Below are 21,915 nucleotides of genomic sequence, written 5' to 3'. Positions count from 1 at the left end.
CACTTTATTATTTAACACGTTAGATGCTTTATTTCCATTTTTCGAATATTTTCGTAATTTTTTGTGAAAATAAATGCCTTTCCGATCTGATATGTGCTGGGGCAAGGGAGTAGAGCGAATTTGGCAAAAGGCAGATTTTCGATTTGCATCAAAAGTCTTTCACAGTATCTTCTGCCATTTTGTCAGGCGTCAGTGGGCGGATTTAGTGAAAATAGCCACTGCCAACAAGACGGGATATTTGCACTTAGTGGACATAGACACTCCGGGCAGTCAGAGTATACCGCGAACATGTAAGAAGTGCTGGTACGAAAGAAAAAGTGAGGGTACGCTACGGATTTCAATAAAGAAGCATAGAAGTGCGCACCGGCCCAATTCGAGCACTGCTTGACAGGCTTTTCCTTGACTTATGTAATCAGTGAACTGTGGTCATTTTGTCTCATCTATTGTCTTTTCTCTGTCGACTGTGTGCTGAAGACCTCGAGAGTCAGGAGGAACTTGTGAAGAAAAGGATCAGGCGGATCATCTCGACAGACTTCCCGCTGTACTTTGCCGTGGTGTCCCGTATCCAGCAGGAGAACGATCTGATTGGCCCAGAAGGGGGTTCTCTCACAAGTAAACTGGTGCCATTGGTCCAGGCCAGTTTTCCTGAGACAGCCGTCACCAAGCGTGTCCGTCTTGGACTGCAGGTGAGATGGGAGGATGATGAGGAGGAAGATGTGATGGAAAATGGAGGAAGCTTATCTCCTGAATATTACCATGTATCTGGCAGCTTTTAGATTTTTCTGTTTTGTTTTTCCTGTTTGGTCATGAGGCATAAAACATGACCAAACATCTCATCTTTCATTTCTCAAAATGACACATGACTTGGGCTCTAATTTAACCTTGTGGAATGTGAATGAATGTAATTCTGTAAGTTGCTTGGTGATGGTAAATATGAATGATGAAGTGTGGTATAGTATGACATGGGGCCTTTCTTCCTGCTTGGATCAAAACAGGTTATTTCTAGAAATATACAAACATATTTACAGTGCAGTAGCATAAAAACACAGCAAAAGTTGGGAATGGATGGAACACTTGTTTGAATGTTTCAGGGTAAGGTCAGGTTTTGATAGAGGAAGTCTTAAGTTGAAGGAGGTAAAAAAAAGCAAGATGAAGCTTAGTAAAAAGGAAGGTAATAATCGGATGATGACGATTTTTCTGTACTGTTGAAAATATCTGAAGCACCTTATAGTATACACAAACATTAGTTACTGAGATGTTTTATTAGATATTTTAGAACTTTATTAGCTACACAAACATCTTAACTGCCATTTTATATTTTACATTTCTTGAACTTAGAATGAAATGATTGTGCATGTGTGTTTTTACTTTTGTGTTTCTTTATTTTGCCCTGCAAGTGTAACCACCGGCTCATACCAAAGCTGATTTTTTTTACTTGTTTTTAACCCATCATGTGTTTAATCATTTATATCATTTGTTATATTATTATTTCTCTATTTTGCTTCAATTTTGTTTACTTTGTGAGAGGTGACCTAATAATCTAATAATCTTAATGTATTGACAAACTTGATCAGTTCTCATTGTCATCAACGATGCATTTTTTCTTGTTGTCTAAAAAAACACTGGAAGTCAGGAAATCAGTGATTGTAAAATGAAATTGCAATAACGCTTTACTTAAAACCTGTATAAAATGCATTATAACAGTATTCACCTTAAAATGCACTGTATAGTCTCATGAATAATAGTAACCAGTGTTATAATACATTATATTATAATTGAACACACCTTTAATGCATGACAAACAACCCATTTCAAATGTACCAAGGAGTCAGCAAATATCAAAAATGCATTTTAAGTTTGGTTGCAATTATATATGAAAAGATATAATGCATTATAATATACATTATGAATACATTTTATAATGCATTACACATAAGTGCTTTAAGTAAAGTGTTACCAAGATTTCCCTTTCGCAATAACGTACAAAAATGTTTTTCAGAATTGCACTCAGTTTGTTACAGATGTTTCTCTTACATTTGGAAGATTTGGTTGAATGAATGACACTGAGCCACAGATATGCAATATGAACTTTGAACCACGATACACTTTAAATAAGGTCTGTGAGAAATACTTTCATTCTGCTCAATTCCTCCACTCCTGAGCCAACGAAAACATAATATAATGTTAATTATATTCATAAAAACATGAGAACTGTTTAAGGATTGGGGTGTTTTGATATAGCCATATTAACCGCAATATAGCACACCTGACTTAACTGAATTTGTAATTCATTGTAAATAAATAACATGATGATTATAATGAACTGCACACTCAAAGATCTACAAAAGCTTTACAACTATACAGGGTCAAATTGTTGTGTCTGTGTGTTTAGTTTCTACTTCAATGAATGAATTTTGGTTCAATGTTTGTAACACATTTTCCATTAATAAATAAGACTGATTGACAAGCTAAATTTGGTGTCTTGAATTGCAATAGTTAGAAAATTGAAATATATTAAGATCTTTTCTGTCTATTCTTCTTTCCCTTGATTTCTTCTCATGAAAAATTGTTACACATTTCCATTCTGAACCCCCTCTCGTCCAATCCTACGTAAATATACCATTTGCTATTTCTTCATGTCTGACTCTCACTCCATTTTCTTCTCTTTCGCCTTTGCTCTTCCCCACACCATCTCATCTTTTACTTTGCACTCTTCCACACTGTTTTGGTCTTCCCCCCCCCTCCATCCTCGGCACTCAGGCCCAGCCGGTCCCCGATGAGCTGGTGGCCAAGCTTCTGGGGAACCAAGCCACTTTTGGCCCCGTGGTGACAGTAGAGCCTCGCCGCCGCAAGTTTCACCGTCCCATTGGCCTGAGGATTCCTCTGCCTCCCTCCTGGAGGGAGAGTCCGCGGGACGCCGGCGAGGGCGACACCACCAGCCTCCGCCTGCTCTGCAGCGTCATCGGTAACCAGCCACGCAACATTTTTACATTGCTAAAAATAGTTACACTTTATTTCACTCTAAAAAAGATTGGTGCTATTTGGCACTAAAAGTGTAATCATAGGGGAACCACTTTTGGTGCCAAATAGCACCATATCGTTAAAGGGGGGTTTCTGTGTTTTTTTTCTAGGCTTGGTTGTGTTTATGGGGTGCAGTATAACATGTCTTAATACTTTTTTTTTTAAATGCCGTTTTTTCTTATATTTGGCCTTTATTCCACACCGCTGTCTTCACTGTCCTTTGAGTGGCCCGTTTGCTTCCTGCTTCTATGAAGCCCATCCCTCCGAAAAACACAACAGTCTTAGATTGGTTAGATGGCCAAATGTAGTTTCCTGTATTTTTATTGGCTGAAATGCCAAGGACAGGTTATCCTGGAAACGCCACGCCCCTTCCCATTACGGGCAGAAGTCTGCGGAGACTAGCAAGGGTTTATGATGTCACCAACCCAGGAAGAAGCTCGTTGTAGTCCAAACCGGCCGTTTTTGTAGGCAATAAACTGCCGTAACTTTAAAAGACAATATCTCCATTTGCATTGAACTTAAAGCGCTGTAACTTTGCAGATACTCTTTATGCTCAAGCAGCAACATTACACACTAACTGAAGTTAAAAAGTGAAATCGCACGCAACCACCCTTTTAAATGTGCTCTACAGCACCTTTGTCAAATGGTGCTATGTAGAACCCATAAGAGGTGCCATATCGCATTTTATTTCTTCCTCAATAATGGTGCTAAACGGCACCAACAGTAGTTCTTTGGCGTGTGAAGAACCTTTTAAAGGGCCTTGAAAGGTTCTTTGTACAGCAGTGGTGCTATATAGCACCTTTACCACCCCAAAGAACCACTGAAAAACCGCTGAAGAACCATACAGAGGCTTAACAGGTTCTGTATATGGTTATGGTGCTATATAGCACCTCAGTCATCCCAAAGAACCGCTGAAGAACCACTAAATTACCAAGATTTGGTGCCTTACAGCACTTAAAGTGGTTCCCCTATGATTACAAGCCAAACAACCACTTTTAGTACTATATAGCACCAGTTTTTTTTATGGTGTACACTAAACATAAACCAACCCCTATTCCTGACCCGAACCCTATAGTAAGTACATGTAAATAATTATTATTAATCTGTACTTAAATGCATAATTACACTGTAAAAACACCAACAGCTTAAAAATAATTAACCTTTTATTTTAAGGTGTCTTTATTACAATATATCTATACATTTAAGTACTGAGTAATAAGAATGAACTACTTACTGGTTAGGATTAGCGTTTGGTCGAGGTATAGCTGCATGTAATTATGCATAACTTGTAGTTATTATTACTACAGTAACTAAATGTAACAATGACACTGTAATATAAAGTGTTACCCAAAAAAAAATATTTGTCTTAAACCTTTTCTGTTGATGAAAAATTGAAACATCCTTAAAACAGGATTATTTACTTGAAGCAACATTGTTTAGGTTTATTTTTCTCATGTTACGTTCAGATTTATACAATTACAAAAACAGTGTTGTTATTGTTAACTACAGCTACTTTTTTGTAGGAAATGGACAAAACAAAAGGAAATGTAAATATTAGATGAAAAACTTTAGAAACTAACTGAAATGAAATGTACTAAAATTACTCAAACAAAAATGCAAATAAATTAAAACTAAATATGAACATATATAAAAAATTATAAGTACATACATTTTCCAAAACCTAAACTAAATTTCAAATGAAAAAAAAAGCTAATTTAACATTAATACATACTATAATAGTATATAAATAATATACATGTGCATTACAGTTTTGCTTCTAATTTTATGATGTACAAAATGGGAAAATGTGATGATTACAAATAAATGTGTAGGAAACAATAGGTACTTATTAAAAGGTGATGTAGTGTTTCATTTTTAATGTAAATTCTTATTCATTTTAATGTGGACAGCTAAGGAAGCCATTCATAGTTTGTGGCTCTTTAAAATATTAATTTTTAGAGATGAATAATAGCTTAAATAATATGGCTTGTTGAAGGGGGTAATGAGAGAATATTTTTACCCAGATTACATTAAAATGAGCAAATAAAATAAAAGACACCTTCAGAAAATATTGATAAAAGAAATGATTTGCAATTCCATTTATTGCCACTAGTGGGACATAAATTGCACACCTCAACTTCAGTAGTGATCAATGCAAGGATTATGCTTTTAATATATCTTTATATCTTATACTCTACGTTTTATAGGTGGCACAGCTCCTGCCCAGTGGGAAGATATAACTGGCACCACCAAACTTCTATATTCCAATGATTGTGCCAGTTTCACCACCAATGTCTCTGCCCGGTAAGACGTCACCTAGTATAACCTGTATATCACATGTTAGTTACTCAAGGAATGCTCAATGAGTGTTGTCTTTACAACATTATTTTATTATTTGACCTTGGTCACATTACAAATCTCACTCGATACACGTGTTGCTCTCCCACAGTTTCTGGCTGGCAGACTGTCCTCGGACGGCAGAGGCCGTGACCTTTGCCAACCTTCTGTACCGCGAGCTGTCAGCCGTGCCGTACATGGCCAAGTTTGTAGTTTTTGCAAAGATGAATGAAGCCCGAGAGGGTCGTCTCCGTTGTTATTGCATGACTGATGACAAAATGGACAAAACCCTGGAGCAGCACGAGAACTTTTCTGAAGTGGCTCGTAGCAGAGACATTGAGGTTATATGATAGTGTGTTATGTACTTCAAATAGACCTAAAATGCAAATCTACAATGCATCTATTGTGTGCTTTTCCACGTGTTTACAGCAAGTGGCATTATTTATATAAAATATTTAAACCTAAAAACAGAAAGTTAATATGAAATAAAAATGAACCCTGTTAAAGTCAGCATAAAAAGGAAGTCTTTTCTTCCCTATTGTGACGTATATCCGAGTGAAACGGCTTCTGGAACAAGAAGTAATGTAGGGCGGGACTTGCTTTTTCTCTGTGGAGATTTGATTGGATGGTTGGATGGTGGTGGTTTGCTATTGGTGGATCTCATGTGAGTGGCAGGTTGCCCCGCCCCGTCATCAGAGAAGAGATGCATGAGGGAGGGGAAGTTATTTTGATTTAAGATTGCAAGGCACATGAATAAAAAATAAATAAATGATAATATCAGCAGAGAAATCATTTATAATAAAAAGCATAATTAAACAAGAATTGTATTTTCATAGTGACTTTAATACACATGCTTGGTCTTACTGTACCTGATTCATGAGTGCACGAATCTCCAAATTAAAATTCTTACATAAATAATTGTTTTAGTATTTTTTATATAAACATAGTTCTTTCTAATGACATCACCAAGGCTGCATACTGAAAAAAGGTGACATCTAAATTAACTGATTGTATTCAATAAATATAATTTAGTTTTGTTGGTATACATGTATTTAGATTGATTCAGCAATATTATATATTATATAGCCAGCAGGAAACAAGTATCTCTTCATAATCGAATGCTAAAATCCATTTGAGGATTGGCTCCATTCTGGAAAGGAAAACCCACTTTTCACAATCCAATCAAATCCGCATGGATAAAATCCAATCTCTCTCTCCTCTCTCTCTCTCTCTCTCTCTCTCTCTCTCTCTCTCTCTCTCTCTCTCTCTCTCTCTCTCTCTCTCTCTCTCTCTCTCTCTCTCTCTCTCTCTCTGAATATTCTGAAATACGTGACATTACAGAAGTAAATGTGGTGCTAATAATGTTTCATGTTGACTTTACTCAAATGTGATTGATTTAGGATGCATCTACTGTTAATCTACTGTAACCCTAAATATAGCGGCTGGTATTTGTTCTGTAGGTCATGGAGGGCATGCCGTTGTATTTGGAGTGTTCCGGAAACTTGGTTCCCATAAGGAAGGCTGCCCAGCAACCCCGTTGTTTCAGCTTCCAAGCCTTCAGAGACAACAGACTGCCTGTGTCTGTCAAGGTAAAGTCATCACACCCAGTTCATCTGTGCTCAATTGCTCTGCATTATTGATTACAAAAAAAGATTTTTCACCCATGTTGAATTTAGGGGTTGGGGTTGTTTTGTGTTGGTTGGTTGGTGTTTGTTGGTTGGTTGTTTGTTTTGGTTGGTTGGTGTTGGTTGTTTGTTTTGTGTTGGTTGGTGTTGGTTGTTTGTTTTGGTTGGTTGGTTGGTGTTTGTTGGTTGGTTGTTTGTTTTGGTTGGTTGGTGTTGGTTGTTTGTTTTGTGTTGGTTGGTTGGTGTTTGTTGGTTGGTTGGTGTTTGTTGGTTGTTTGTTTTGTGTTGGTTGGTTGGTGTTTGTTGGTTGGTGTTTGTTGGTTGGTGTTTGTTGGTTGTTTGTTTTGTGTTGGTTGGTTGGTGTTTGTTGGTTGGTGTTTGTTGGTTGGTGTTTGTTGGTTGTTTGTTTTGTGTTGGTTGGTTGGTGTTTGTTGGTTGGTGTTTGTTGGTTGGTGTTTGTTGGTGTTGGTTGGTTGTTTGTTTTGGTTGGTTGGTGTTGGTTGGTTGGTTGGTGTTGGTTGTTTGTTTTGTGTTGGTTGGTGTTGGTTGGTTTGTGTTGGTTGTTTGTTTTGTGTTGGTTGGTTGGTGTTTGTTGGTTGGTGTTGGTTGGTTGGTGTTGGTTGGTTGGTGTTTGTTGGTTGGTGTTTGTTGGTTGGTGTTTGTTGGTTGGTGTTTGTTGGTTGTTGGTGTTGGTTGGTTGTTTGTTTTGGTTGGTTGGTGTTGGTTGGTTGGTGTTGGTTGTTTGTTTTGTGTTGGTTGGTGTTGGTTGGTTGGTGTTGGTTGTTTGTTTTGTGTTGGTTGGTTGGTGTTTGTTGGTTGTTTGTTTTGTGTTGGTTGGTTGGTGTTTGTTGGTTGGTGTTGGTTGGTTGGTTGGTATTTGTTGGTTGGTTTTTGTTGGTTGGTTGTTGTGTGTTGGTTGGTTGTTTGTTTTGGTTGGTTTGTGTTGGTTGGTTGTTTGTTTTGGTTGGTTTTTGTTGGTTGTTTGTTTTGTGTTGGTTGGTTGGTGTTTGTTGGTTGTTTGTTTTGTGTTGGTTGGTTGGTGTTTGTTGGTTGGTGTTGGTTGGTTGGTGTTTGTTGGTTGGTGTTGGTTGGTTGTTTGTTTTGGTTGATTGGTGTTGGTTGGTTGTTTGTTTTGTGTTGGTTGGTTGGTGTTTGTTTGTTGGTTGGTTTTTGTTGGTTGGTTGTTGTGTGTTGGTTGGTTGTTTGTTTTGGTTGGTTTTTGTTGGTTGTTTGTTTTGTGTTGGTTGGTTGGTGTTTGTTGGTTGTTTGTTTTGTGTTGGTTGGTTGGTGTTTGTTGGTTGGTTGTTTTGTGTTGGTTGGTTGGTGTTTGTTTGTTGGTTGGTTTTTGTTGGTTGGTTGTTGTGTGTTGGTTGGTGTTTGTTGGTTGTATGTTTTGATTGGTTTGTGTTGGTTGGTTGTTTGTTTTGTGTTGGTTGGTTGGTGTTTGTTGGTTGTTTGTTTTGTGTTGGTTGGTTGGTGTTTGTTGGTTGGTGTTTGTTGGTTGGTGTTTGTTGGTTGGTGTTTGTTGGTGTTGGTTGGTTGTTTGTTTTGGTTGGTTGGTGTTGGTTGGTTGGTGTTGGTTGTTTGTTTTGTGTTGGTTGGTGTTGGTTGGTTTGTGTTGGTTGTTTGTTTTGTGTTGGTTGGTTGGTGTTTGTTGGTTGGTGTTGGTTGGTTGGTGTTTGTTGGTTGGTGTTTGTTGGTTGGTGTTTGTTGGTTGGTGTTTGTTGGTTGTTGGTGTTGGTTGGTTGTTTGTTTTGGTTGGTTGGTGTTGGTTGGTTGGTGTTGGTTGTTTGTTTTTGTGTTGGTTGGTGTTGGTTGGTTGGTGTTGGTTGTTTGTTTTGTGTTGGTTGGTTGGTGTTTGTTGGTTGTTTGTTTTGTGTTGGTTGGTTGGTGTTTGTTGGTTGGTGTTGGTTGGTTGGTTGGTATTTGTTGGTTGGTTTTTGTTGGTTGGTTGTTGTGTGTTGGTTGGTTGTTTGTTTTGGTTGGTTTGTGTTGGTTGGTTGTTTGTTTTGGTTGGTTTTTGTTGGTTGTTTGTTTTGTGTTGGTTGGTTGGTGTTTGTTGGTTGTTTGTTTTGTGTTGGTTGGTTGGTGTTTGTTGGTTGGTGTTGGTTGGTTGGTGTTTGTTGGTTGGTGTTGGTTGGTTGTTTGTTTTGGTTGATTGGTGTTGGTTGGTTGTTTGTTTTGTGTTGGTTGGTTGGTGTTTGTTTGTTGGTTGGTTTTTGTTGGTTGGTTGTTGTGTGTTGGTTGGTTGTTTGTTTTGGTTGGTTTTTGTTGGTTGTTTGTTTTGTGTTGGTTGGTTGGTGTTTGTTGGTTGTTTGTTTTGTGTTGGTTGGTTGGTGTTTGTTGGTTGTTTGTTTTGTGTTGGTTGGTTGGTGTTTGTTGGTTGGTTGTTTTGTGTTGGTTGGTTGGTGTTTGTTTGTTGGTTGGTTTTTGTTGGTTGGTTGTTGTGTGTTGGTTGGTGTTTGTTGGTTGTTTGTTTTGATTGGTTTGTGTTGGTTGGTTGTTTGTTTTGTGTTTGTTGGTTGGTGTTTGTTGGTTGGTTTTTGTTGGTTGGTTGTTTTGTGTTGGTTGGTTGGTGTTTGTTGGTTGGTTTTTGTTGGTTGGTTGTTTTGTGTTGGTTGGTTGGTGTTTGTTGGTTGGTGTTTGTTGGTTGGTTTTTGTTGGTTGGTTTTTGTTGGTTGGTTTTTGTTGGCTGGTTGTTTTGTGTTGGCTGGTTGGTTGGTGTTTGTTGGTTGGTTTTTGTTGGTTGGTTATTTTGTGTTGGTTGGTGTTGGTTGGTTGTTTGTTTTGGTTGGTTGGTTGGTTGGTTGGTTGGTTGGTTGGTTTGGTTGGTTGGTTGGTTGGTTGGTTGGTTGGTTTTTGTTGGTTGGTTGGTGTTTGTTGGTTGGTTGGTGTTGGTTGGTTTTTGTTGGTTGGTGTTTGTTGGTTGGTTGGTTGGTTTTTGTTGGTTGGTGTTTGTTGGTTGGTTGGTGTTTGTTGGTTGGTTGGTTGGTTGGTGTTTGTTGGTTGGTTGGTGTTTGTTGGTTGGTTGGTTGGTATTTGTTGGTTGGTTGGTGTTTGTTGGTTGGTTGGTGTTTGTTGGTTGGTTGGTTGGTGTTTGTTGGTTGGTTGGTTGGTGTTTGTTGGTTGGTTGGTGTTTGTTGGTTGGTTGGTGTTTGTTGGTTGGTTGGTTGGTGTTTGTTGGTTGGTTGGTTGGTATTTGTTGGTTGGTTGGTGTTTGTTGGTTGGTTGGTGTTTGTTGGTTGGTTGGTTGGTGTTTGTTGGTTGGTTGGTTGGTGTTTGTTGGTTGGTTGGTGTTTGTTGGTTGGTTGGTTGGTTGGTGTTTGTTGGTTGGTTGGTGTTTGTTGGTTGGTTGGTTGGTGTTTGTTGGTTGGTTGGTTGGTGTTTGTTGGTTGGTTGGTTGGTTGGTTGGTTGGTTGGTTGGTTGGTTGGTTGGTGTTTGTTGGTTGGTTGGTTGGTGTTTGTTGGTTGGTTGGTTGGTTGGTGTTTGTTGGTTGGTTGGTTGGTGTTTGTTGGTTGGTGTTGGTTTTTGTTGGTTGGTTGGTGTTGGTTTTTGTTGGTTGGTCGGTGTTTGTTGGTTGGTTGGTTGGTGTTTGTTGGTTGGTGTTGGTTTTTGTTGGTTGGTTGGTGTTGGTTTGTGTTGGTTGGTTGGTTGGTTGGTTCAATTAGGACATTTAAGTAGCTTTCATAAACATGACTTAGAAAAAAACATTACTGATGTCCATCTTGAGACAAAACAATGGCCCTGACATATTATTTCATATTATTCAGTAATTTCAATTAAAACAGCTCAAACGTGCATTTTTGTCTGGGACTAGCTTTTTTATGTATAGTAAAAAAAATAAACATTAAAATGGCTAAAATGTAATATTTATGAACAAATATTTGCCTGTATCATCCATCTGATGTTCATAGTATATCCACTTCTTTCCCTTCTCCTCCAGGTGAGGGACAGCAGTAAAGACCCCTCCGGCTTTTTGTCTTTCTTGCGCAAATCAACCAAATATGAAGATAGTCAACATGTGTTGTGCAACCTCAACGTCACCATGCCACCGTGCATTAAGGTAATACAAAGGTCAAAATGGGTCACTGTCAAGTTTACATTCCCTAGTACACACTCACATATATATTTGTTCTCTAACAGTGCGTTTGTTTCTTTATAACAGATTATAGGAAGCGATGAGCGACGGAGGACTCTGACACCTTTGGCTCTGAGAGAAAGATACAGTGCTTTAAATGAACCAGCCATGGGTAAGATTGCTCCCACACTGACAGCTCCTGCATGTTAAGCCCCCAAATCTCATACGACCTTTGCCTGACCCTGCTTTGAATAAGATGTGAGCTGCAGCATCAGATTGCTGAACTCTTGAGCCAATGATGGTCTGGTTTCTGCAGCATCACTGAGCGCCATGGAAAGGACGGAGTTAAAGATGGCTTTAATAGCTGAACAGCTAGGCCTGAGCTGGGCTGGTGAGTGTGAGGGTTTGAATGCACTTCTTTCGCTTAACTGGCCATGTCTTGTCAAGACATATCTGGATGTCAATTTCTCTGCTGTAGACTATAGAGAATTCAAAATGTTTTGACAAGTCATTTACTTTAAGGTCAAAATTTACCTCAAGGACATTTCACCTTGTCTAGCATGTGCAGATGAGATAAATTAAGCTTATTAAGCTCAAAAAATGTTTGGCTTTACAAAAGATCATTTTGCACAAGCTAAACTTTTATCATGCTATAGATTCTTCATACGGGGGCCAATTCACGCAACTTAATCAAGTGTTGAATTAATTGACAAATCAATAATCAATTAGTGATCAAATTAGGACATTTGAAACGTATTTTATCAACAGATAGGCTAAACAATAGTTACACAAATTAACAATTAAAAAAATGAAGGAATGAATACTAATAAAACAATGAATTAACTTAAAAATAAGAAGATTTAATTTAAGTAAATTCTTATATAATGTAGATTTTTATAAGTAGTCTCTCTCTAGTTTTGTCAATTAGTTTAGTCAATTTAGTGGTACAAAATGTAGCAATGATGTGAGGATTGGAAGGAGTCGTGTCGGATCATGTCATACACTTTCATATCATATATCCAAATAAATGCATTTTTTATTTTTATTTTTAATGCAGTTCCATTGCATACAGCGTTTGCAGTGTTCCTGTCTAAACCAAATTGCTGTAATCTTCAAGAGCTATAGATCCCAGTTCAAATTTTTTTTCTAATGACCTTTTATTCAAGAAACTAGAACATAAATATAGACGTGTGTATATATATATATATATATATATATAGATATAAATCTGTTTAAATATCTGTTTAAAAATTTAAAATGTGCAAACCTTTTCAACATGTTAGTTTTGTCCACTTGTTTTTATTTTTTGACACTGATCTTGGATATCTTTGTTGATTAATTTATTTTTGCTTTATCTGTGTCTCCACTATTTTATACAATTCATATGTGAGATTGATTATTGATTTGTCAGTTTATTGATACAAACGTATTTTATTGAGTGGCACAAATGTAGCCCTCATATTTCAGTAAATCATGCTTTAGTCTAAAATAAGTCACTAAATGGTGAAGGAGCAAATTCATTCATGCTAGCACATAATGTATCATATCTAATTCCTGTACAGAGTTGGGACGTGAACTGCAGTTTAATGTAGATGAAATTAATAAGATCCGTGTGGAGAATCCCAACTCCCTTTTAGAGCAGAGCTCAACACTGCTCAACCTGTGGGCCGCTCGAGAGGGGAAGAGAGCCAAAAGTGAGTGCCACAGTGTCCATTCACTATGATCCTATAAGAATACCTAAATTATTTCCGAGCAAATTTGACCATATTTATCTGTCTCATGTGACGTAACTGTATGAAAATGCTGCCATATTTGTTGCTATACATACCAGCATGCTTTTATCCTGTAGTGCTGTGGGATTCAGAGCTATCAAAACTTGTGAGTGCCCAGTTTGCGGGGAATGCAAATTAGCTGTCTTGCTGCACTTCAGGCCCTCCCCTTATCATGCAGTCTCCTCCCTCTCACAACCCCTCTACCCTCTACCCTTACCATGGCTTTACACACCCCCAATTCTGAACCCTTTTCAAATCAGAGGTATAAATAACTGTTGTTTAAATAGGAGTTTTAAATCACTGTCTCCACTCTTTGTCTTGGGGTGTCACAACTATTGACTGTCAGGGCTTGACATTAACTTTTTTTGTCACTGTGGCTAGGGGTTTTCCAAAGTTACTAAGCAAAGTTACTAGCTTAATTTCACTGGCCACAATTTTTACTTCGATAGCATGGGGAAAAACTGCCTTATAGATATTTTTTATACTATCTCATAATTTGGCAGCAAGAGTATATTAGGCTGCTGTCACTTTAAGACCTGATGCACTGATCCATTATAATGTTACACATGTGTTTTCTCAACTGTTTACGTTCACTTAAAAAATAACTGACTGTGTTTAAATGAATATTTGTATTGTAAAAATTTGTATTTAGTACTGAGAGGCGGCTTTATGTAAGTGCTCTTTGGGTATGAGCACAAGATCTGCTGGAATGAGTAAAATTAAGTGCAATATACTCAATCTCTCGCCGAAAATCAAGCCCTGTAACAGCAACAATATTAAATGATGCAAGCGAGTGAGGGGAGGCGGATTTGTGTCTCACTCGCTGTTGGAGAGACGAGAGATCGAGAAAGCGCAGCTGGTATAGTGTATCTATTCTGCGGGAAATGAGTCTTGGAAGCATTTCAGATATTTCAGAACTGATATTTGTCAAAAAATTGCTATTTTGACAACACTACATTGCATTTAGTTTATTATTTAAATTGTCTTACAAGACTACAAATGAAAAATGTATCTATTATATATAAAAGTCAAGCCGCCAAAGTGGCTAGTAGGAGTGACTGCGTTTCGCACCAGTGCTGTAATCCACCCGCATTTAGCGGGTTGGCGGGTGTTAATGTCAAGCCCTGTTGACTGTATTTGCTGAAATCTCAGTGATAAGGTTGGACAAGTGAACTCAAGCAACAGCCTGCAAGGGGGCTTGAGCCAAGGGTCCATCTCACCATTGTCAAGCACCTCAGACACCTTATGGGTGAGGACAGCCCTCAAAGAACCTTCACCTTCACATCGAAACCTTGACCTTCGAATCAGATGTTTAAATAACTTGATGCAATAGGAGGGTTTCACGTCATTTCAAGGCCGTGCCCCACTCATCATCTTGGGATGTCACTACAACACATAAAGCATGCCACAAAACAGCCATGCCCAAATCCATGTGGCAATCATATTGAGAGGAAAGACTCGCTCTAGGTGTGGTCTTCTTTACTGGGATTGTAGCAATGCTTCCCAAATCTGTTACTGGAGCCTCGCTAACAGTGCATTGGTAACGGAGGCTGCCGAAACTGGGCTTTGTGGATTGCCCTAAGGTGTAGCAGTCTGACTCCTTTCAGTTGCCCAAAGCTGTCCCTTATTTTGCCCCAGTTGCATAAAGCATTAAACACCCACCTCATTACAGGGCACCTAACAAGTGAACCCAGGCTACAGCCTCCCCATTAGAACATGCCTCTAGTGCCATGGTGCCACATGGGGCTTGAGCCAGAGGTCCATCTCACCATTCTTCAGTACATCAGACACCTTATGGGGGAAGACAGCCCTCAAAGAATCTTCACCTTCACATCAAAACCTTCACCTTCAAATCAGAGGTGTAAATATCTTGTTGAAATAGGAGGGGTTTTATGTCACTTCAAGGCCATGCCAGATTTATCATCTTGGGATGTCACTACAGCACACAAAGAATGCTGCAAAACGGCCTTGTCCGACTCCGAATCCACGTGGCAATCATATTGAGAGGAAGGACTTACTCTGGGTGTGGTCTTCTAACTTGAGATTGGAGCAGTTGTTCTCAAATCTGTTCCTGGAGCCTCCCTAACAGTGCATTGGTAATGGAGGCTGCAGAAATTGAGCTTTGTGGAGTGCCCTAAGGTGTAGCAGTCTGACCCCTTTCAGTTGTCCCTTGCCCTGTAGCTCAGGTGCCAATATATTTCTCATTTTGCCCCAGTTGCCCAAAGCTTCGAACACCCACCTTATCACAGGGCACCTAACAAGTGAACCCAGGCAACAGCTGGCCCATCAGAACATGCCTCTAGTAGCCTGACAAGCCAGACCCACATCAAGATGTTTGGTCTGGAAACTCACCATAGACAGCTCAATCCGAGGGGCGGGATAAACGGTTGTCTTTCAAACTCCCTCTGCACACGATAGGATAGCGCTACAACCAACCAGAGCAACGAAGGTGAAGCAGAGCTTGTTGATAGATTAAACATTCGCCGTATCCGGTCGGCTGAACTCCGAACACATCTTCCCTTTTTAAGAATGACTTCAGTGCCGTTCTTTGTTCTTTTCTCAGAGAAAAGCTTAACTCCACGTCTTCCAGAATCGCGGTCAAAGATGATTCGAAAGACCGCCGCCGTTCACTAGTTTCTGTGTTTACTAGAAAAACACAAACAGAACTCTGCCGTCATTATGGGCCCGCCCGCCGACTCTAAACACAATGTGATTGGCCCGTCCAGAGTTTGGCGTTTACAGCTCAGAAGGGTATTGAGAGTTCCTAGACGACACTTGCGGGCAGATTAAATTTGCTGCTGCTAGGGTGCGTCTAGATTTCTAGGCTATGCCTCTAGTGCTGGGATGAGCAAACACGGTCCTGGAGGGCCACTACCCTGCAGAGTTTAGCTGAAACTAAAACTAAACTGCCTGTAGATTTCTAGTAATCCTTAAGGCCTTGATTAGCTGGTTCAGGTGTGTTTGATCAGGGTTGGAGTTAAACTCTGCAGGGCAGTGGCCCTCCAGGACCGAGTTTGCCCATCCCTGCTCATGGCACCACATGGGGCTTGAGGCAGGGGTCCATCTCACCCTTCTCCAGTGCCACAGGTCCTGGTTACATCTGGTATTAAGATGCGTTTTGGTCAATCCGATCATAATTAGACGAGGGATACACATACCCATTTACATTTGGTATTTTAATCCGTTTCTTTTGTCCACTTTCAACCACTTCTGTCCTGATTTCTTCAAAAGGAAGAGTATGGGTGGGTAAATGTATGTTGTTGCTTTTTCCCAAATCTTTCAATCTAATGGACAAAATAAGCTTTTTCAATTTACATATCGTCGCTGCCCGATGAAGCTCACGTATGTCCAAAACGGTTACTTTTCAGGAAGTGAAAAAAACTGTATTTCAAAAGCAGTTGAATGTAGCGTTGTCATACTTGGCATCTTTACATGTCACCATATTCTTGCCAGTGTAATGATATAATCCACATTTGACCAAAATTGAGTTTAAATGGACATACGTGCATATTTTACAGTAACGGTGGTCGATATACGCGTTCTTCCGATCATTAATGTCTAATTTTATGTCATTTTATGTTATGTATTCCTATACGCAAAAACATTCATAACAACATTAGCCACCTGGAATGAAGAAAGTGATCAGCATGATTGATATTCAAAATGGTAAGCAAGCGCTGCTTTGTTTACAGTTTGTATATCTGCTGTCCTAGTTTTGTTTCCCTTTTTGGATGACAAATATAGACTGTTGATACCTGCTGAGATAGACAGTTTTTTCCTTAGACGTAGGCATAGAACACGCATCCTAGTTGACATTCACCTGTTAGTCCTTTTGGTGTGTTCAAGCTAGGCTTTTTGGCTGAGACGCTGCAGATACAAGGTGACAACACTGTTGGCCGCTAGTTCTTTGATGTTGGCTTTGTGTGTCTCGGCCTTTAGGTTCAAAATTCTCAGTCATTTTATCCAGAGAATCGAGGTTACACGGGGTAACCAGATGTTGTTAAGTGGAAATGAGGAACAAATGTTCACTGGCCACATGGAAATATGCCCAAAACTTACTAGATATTGTTGTAGGATTTAGTAGTCTTCAGACTCTCTGATGTACAAGGATTATAAATTAAATATATGTAAATACACTGTATTACCAAAGGTTTTGGGACACCTGCCTTTACATGTACATGAACTTTAATGACATCCCATTCTTAATCCATAGGGTTTAATATGGAGTTGGCCCACCCTTTGCAACTATAACAGTTTCAACTCTTCTGGGAAGGTTTCCACAAGGTTTAGGAGTGTGTTTATGGAAATTTTGGACCATTCTTCTAAAGCGAATTTGTGAGGTTCAGGCACTGATGTTGGACGAGATGGCCTGGCCTAACGGGTTGAGGTCAGGACTCTGTGCAGGCCAGGTTTCAAGTTTCTCTACTTCAAACTCGCTCATCCATGTCTTTATGGGCCGACGCTTTGTGCACTGGTGCGCAGTCATGTTGGAACAGGAAGCAGCCATCCCCAAACTGTTCCCACAAAGTTTGGAGCATGTCCTGTTATGCTGAAGCATTAAGATTTACTTTCAATGGAACTATGGGGCCAAGCCTAACCCCTGAAAAACAACCCCACACCATAATCCCGACTCCACCAAACTTTATACTTGGTACAAAGTCAGGCTAGTACCATTGTCCTGGTAACCACCAAATCCAGACTCGCATCGGATTGCCAGACAGAAAGCGTGATTTGTCACTCCAGAGAACACGTCTCCGCTGCTCTAGAGTCCAGTGGCGGCGTGCTTTACACCACTGCATCCCATACTTTGCATCACACTTAGTGATGTAAGGCTTGGATGAGCTGCTCGGCCATGGAAACCCATCCCATTAAGCTCTCTACGCACTAGAGCTAATTTGAAGGCCACACAAAGTTTGGAGGTCTGTAGTTATTGACTGTGATTTTATGTGGCTTACCATTTTGTGTTTTTGAGTTTTTTCTTCCACTTTGTTATAATACCAAACAGTTGACCATAGAATATTTAGTAGTGAAGAATTTTCACGAATGGACTCCCGAGGTAGACCCATTCTTTCACAAATGTTTGTCGAAGCGTCTGCATGCCTAGGTGGTTGATTTTTGTTGGCCATGGAAGTGATTGGAACACCTGAACTCAATGATTTGGAGGGGTGTCCCAATACTTGTGGCAATATGGTGTACCTGCAAATATGTGCTTTTGAATTGAGCTTTATGTGTTGAATTGAATATGTGCTCTATTTCTGGATATAGCTTTTGGGATGTTTTTGAATTTCGTGCCATTTCGTTTATGATGGTGATAAATATGGTGGCTGTGATGAAAAGGTCACGTGACTGAGACAGATTTATGCACAATATCTACTAGTTTTGAATAACAAAAGTAAATCAATTAATGTATTTTGGATGTCTTTCCTAATAGTGTCTTGAAATCCTTTGGTTTTGTCAGTGGTGTGTCTCTGTCCTCATCCTTTATGTCCAACTACCCTGTCTTCCCCTTCTCCATTTCTCCACCATCTGTGTGTCTCTCACCACTGTAGTGGACAGCCTGTACGTGGCCCTCAAGAGTATTGACCGAGTGGACATTGTGAACATGATGGAGGGACAGGGACCACCAACAGGTCAGCAGGGGGGCTGGGAGCAAGAGGCTTCCATGTCTAGGCATCATGACAGAGATCATCTATCTCCTGCCATTACAAATGGTAAGAGAGAGACATTCCCTTGTGGCTTTCTACACTTCACTTGTCCAACAATATGATTTTTCCAAGAGCTGGCTTTTCCTCTCATCCAGCTGATATCTGCTCCTGTATCTTTAAACCCTTGTCCCCCTATATTTTGGCCATGAACCTAACATTTCCTCTTCCAATTCTGCTGTCACCAGGACCAGAACTGATGGCACCCCTCCAGAACTATACTATGTTGTCTATCTTTGTAGCCTGTCCAAATGTTTTTTGACTACTGCAGGGAAATGTTCTAAAACTCCTCAAAGAGCTCCTCTGTTCCTTTTTAATTTGGGGAAATATTTGAGATTAAGGAGATCTGCGTGGGATTGGATAGGACACATTTAGGATTTGTCACACTATTCATTTTAATAAAAAAAATTACAATTACAGTTCATTTGTGCAGTTTAATGTATATTGCCAGGGAAATATATAGCTTAAGCTCTGACAGAATCTGTTGCTTGCAGTTATCCTAAAAATGTACTTATTTTGTAAAATCCTAATGAAAACAGGTTTACAAATAAATCTTGTACATATGTAACAGTTCAACATAGTTAGCATGGTCAGACTGATGTGAAAGAATCACGTCATGACCACTTTTGCTTGATATCCACTGGGAAGAGACATGATATAACCATAGGTTTTCATATAAGAGCAGAATATTATAAAACTGGTTTACCCCGTGGTTTTGGCAAAGCCTTAACAGTTGTCTTGGATCACATGTATATTGTTACTAATCATATAAACCGCTGACATCATAGAAACCCTTCCCGAGTTTTATTACAGACAGTTGCAGATATTTTTTTAGATCGTTGGTTGGCAAATGTTGCATCGCTATTATTTACCTCCGATTAGTTTACCTGTTGTGATTGCATATTTCTAGCACATAGAGATTGTTGTTTTCACCTGGAGTACGGTCTCTGTAACTATTCATAAATGGGGGAAAAGTCCCACCCATTGGAAATATTTTGGTTATCAAAGGTTCTTCTATTAAAATAAAGCAATTTAGACCACTTTACAGCATGAAACAGATCCTGTCAAGACAGCTTAAGTGTATTTATCCCCAGTTTTATAGTCTGTCACATTGCTGCGTATTGGCTACCTTATATATTATGATTTGGTTCCTTTTTCTATTACCTAAGGTAACCTATTCAATTCATTATCAGCTCATTCAGTAGCATGCTTCTGTGTTTTGTGGTACCTTTTAACACACATTTTACAAGTACAGAGAGATGCACTTATTTACCTTATTTACTTATTAAAACCTATTAGCCTAGGCTCGAGTAAAACATCAGATCTACAGATGCGGAGGGTAAAATCTAGTGCAAAATGCAAAGTATATATTCATGGCACCCTGAAGGGACATTAAAAGGGTCATGACTTAATTTTTTACTGTATTACCAAAGGTTCACTATAATGTAAATGTCAAATATAGTCATAGCCCTCTGATTTAGATGTTCTGTTTTTGTGCTTCTTTTCCTTACAAGACTTTAGTGTAAACTCCCACTGCCATGACTGGGAAAGGTTAAATGTAGGGCAAAAACCACATACCTAATCCATTAAAAATGCATGCATTTGCTGTAAGCTAAATTTCATAAATGATGTAAAGTATTCCATGCTTTACAGCATGATATACATATGCAATACTTAAAATTAACTCTGAACACAAAACAATTGACGCACTATTAAACAGCAGACATCTCAAGAAGGTTTTTTTTTTTGTTACCTTGAAACAATGTCTTAAAAATACACCACTCAAGCATTGAGATGTGTTGCAATGGTTAAAGATATTAATCAATAACGTGTATATAGAAAAAAAAAATTCCAGCTGACTATACTGTATGTCCATCCATACTGTTCATTAGGGAAGTTTCAACAGATGAAGGAAAAGTTTATTCATCAAGTCATGGCCCCTTTAAGAGATATCAGATCTCAGAAGGCATTTAGTTCTTGTTCAAGGGTATGTTAAGATATATTAAGACAAATGGATGGGTAGTAACAGTAATGGAACAGTTTTAAGCAAAGCTTCTTGACTCTGCCATCAGCCTTTAAAACATTCTGTTCAGCAAAACGACATAGGCTTCATTGCATCAGACACTGGCTCACACATAATTATGAATAGAGTATAGAGATAACTTTGCTGTAGTGAGGTGTCTCATTATTAGATATGCCACGTCTGTGAATTCTTCAGAAACCCTGTTTCATTATGCCAGCCCTTTCTGCTGGCAAACACCATGCTTGTGTCTAGTCGTCCCCTTGCCTGTGCATAATGAAGTTTTTTTTTTAAAGAACCCCTTTTTCGCAGTGTATGTATGGTGAGGACACCACGCCCCTACACAGGCATCCTGTATTGTGAAGGGTGTCCATGTTCATCCTATCAAATAGGCTTATAAACCAGTTTGAGCCATCAGTCTTCTTTTGTTTTTTTTTATAAACTAGGGAAACCACTTCCACTACTCAGTGCAAAAGCGGACATTTGGTGATTAACTTAAAAAACGTTGCTTCCAGAGAGTAGGTCCACACCCTGAGCATATCCAAGAGAGGCCTGACCCCATACTGAGACTATGGACCATGGTGGCATCTAGTGGTGGTGCTGAAAGTGGTTTTGTGCACTGAACTGTGCATTTGGCCTTGGGCAACTATTGAGTGACTCGATACCTCTAAGGGAGCATTAGCTCTCAGCATGTTCTCCTAATTTGTCGATTTTTTTGTTATGCTATTTGGTGGTAAAAACTGTAAGACCTTTATGAAACTGTGCGAATGTGAAATGTCTGCACTGCTTATTTGCTTATTTCCCTGCAGAGGGAACTCATCAAGCTACCCTGCTGTAGAATCCAGCTTTAATTCATTTTTGGTCCTGGCTGGTTTATTATGGTTTGAGCTGATAACTGGAAGACCAGCTGTTCTCAAGCAAAACTGAGCTGGTGTAGTTGGTTCACCAGCACTCACGCTTCCCATTCTGGGCTCCAGCAACCAGCATCCTATGCTGGTACCAGTGTGCAAAACATACCATGTGCTGGTGACCAGCAATGCTGATTTTTTTCAGCAGGGTACCCTTTTCTTTTTTTTAATCCTTGAGTGGGTAGAGTAGCAGGTCTATGGTGCAGAAGGACCCAACAAGCAACTTGCAACAACTTGACAAATTGCAAACTACAGTACATAACAATTTGGGATGGTAATGTGGGAGGGAAAGATTGTCCCTGCATCCCAATTCGCATACTATCCATACTAAATAGTATTTGAAAATGGAATTAGTATGTCCCAAATCATAGTATGCCGGAAAGATTATTCAAAAGGTACCCGGATGGTTTACTATTTCCGGTCCGAATTTGAAGTGCGGATCGATGCTCAC

At 39.3% G+C, this 21,915-nt stretch overlaps 1 protein-coding gene across 21 annotated transcripts in view; it reads left to right on the top strand.

Annotated features, from left to right (window-relative positions):
- The window catches only part of ank1a (ankyrin 1, erythrocytic a), a 185,352-nt gene that overhangs the window by 119,232 nt on the left and 44,205 nt on the right, over nucleotides 1–21,915 (top strand). For 19 of the 21 annotated variants that reach the window (XM_067437632.1, XM_067437631.1, XM_067437629.1 and 16 more), the window contains 10 exons: nucleotides 475–686; nucleotides 2,761–2,965; nucleotides 5,229–5,325; nucleotides 5,471–5,699; nucleotides 6,819–6,947; nucleotides 10,928–11,047; nucleotides 11,150–11,234; nucleotides 11,379–11,453; nucleotides 12,625–12,756; nucleotides 18,384–18,545. In XM_067437632.1, coding sequence (XP_067293733.1) covers nucleotides 475–686; nucleotides 2,761–2,965; nucleotides 5,229–5,325; nucleotides 5,471–5,699; nucleotides 6,819–6,947; nucleotides 10,928–11,047; nucleotides 11,150–11,234; nucleotides 11,379–11,453; nucleotides 12,625–12,756; nucleotides 18,384–18,545 — 1,446 coding nt within the window. The remainder of the gene's footprint in view (nucleotides 1–474; nucleotides 687–2,760; nucleotides 2,966–5,228; nucleotides 5,326–5,470; nucleotides 5,700–6,818; nucleotides 6,948–10,927; nucleotides 11,048–11,149; nucleotides 11,235–11,378; nucleotides 11,454–12,624; nucleotides 12,757–18,383; nucleotides 18,546–21,915) is intronic. The other 2 variants (XM_067437635.1, XM_067437642.1) reach the window with 2 other exon arrangements.

This window comes from Pseudorasbora parva, chromosome 3 (genome assembly GCF_024679245.1).
Source record: "Pseudorasbora parva isolate DD20220531a chromosome 3, ASM2467924v1, whole genome shotgun sequence".
In the NCBI taxonomy this organism is placed as follows: domain Eukaryota; kingdom Metazoa; phylum Chordata; class Actinopteri; order Cypriniformes; family Gobionidae; genus Pseudorasbora; species Pseudorasbora parva.
Note: the sequence above shows the minus strand (reverse complement) of the source record. Positions and strands in the feature narration are given on the sequence as shown.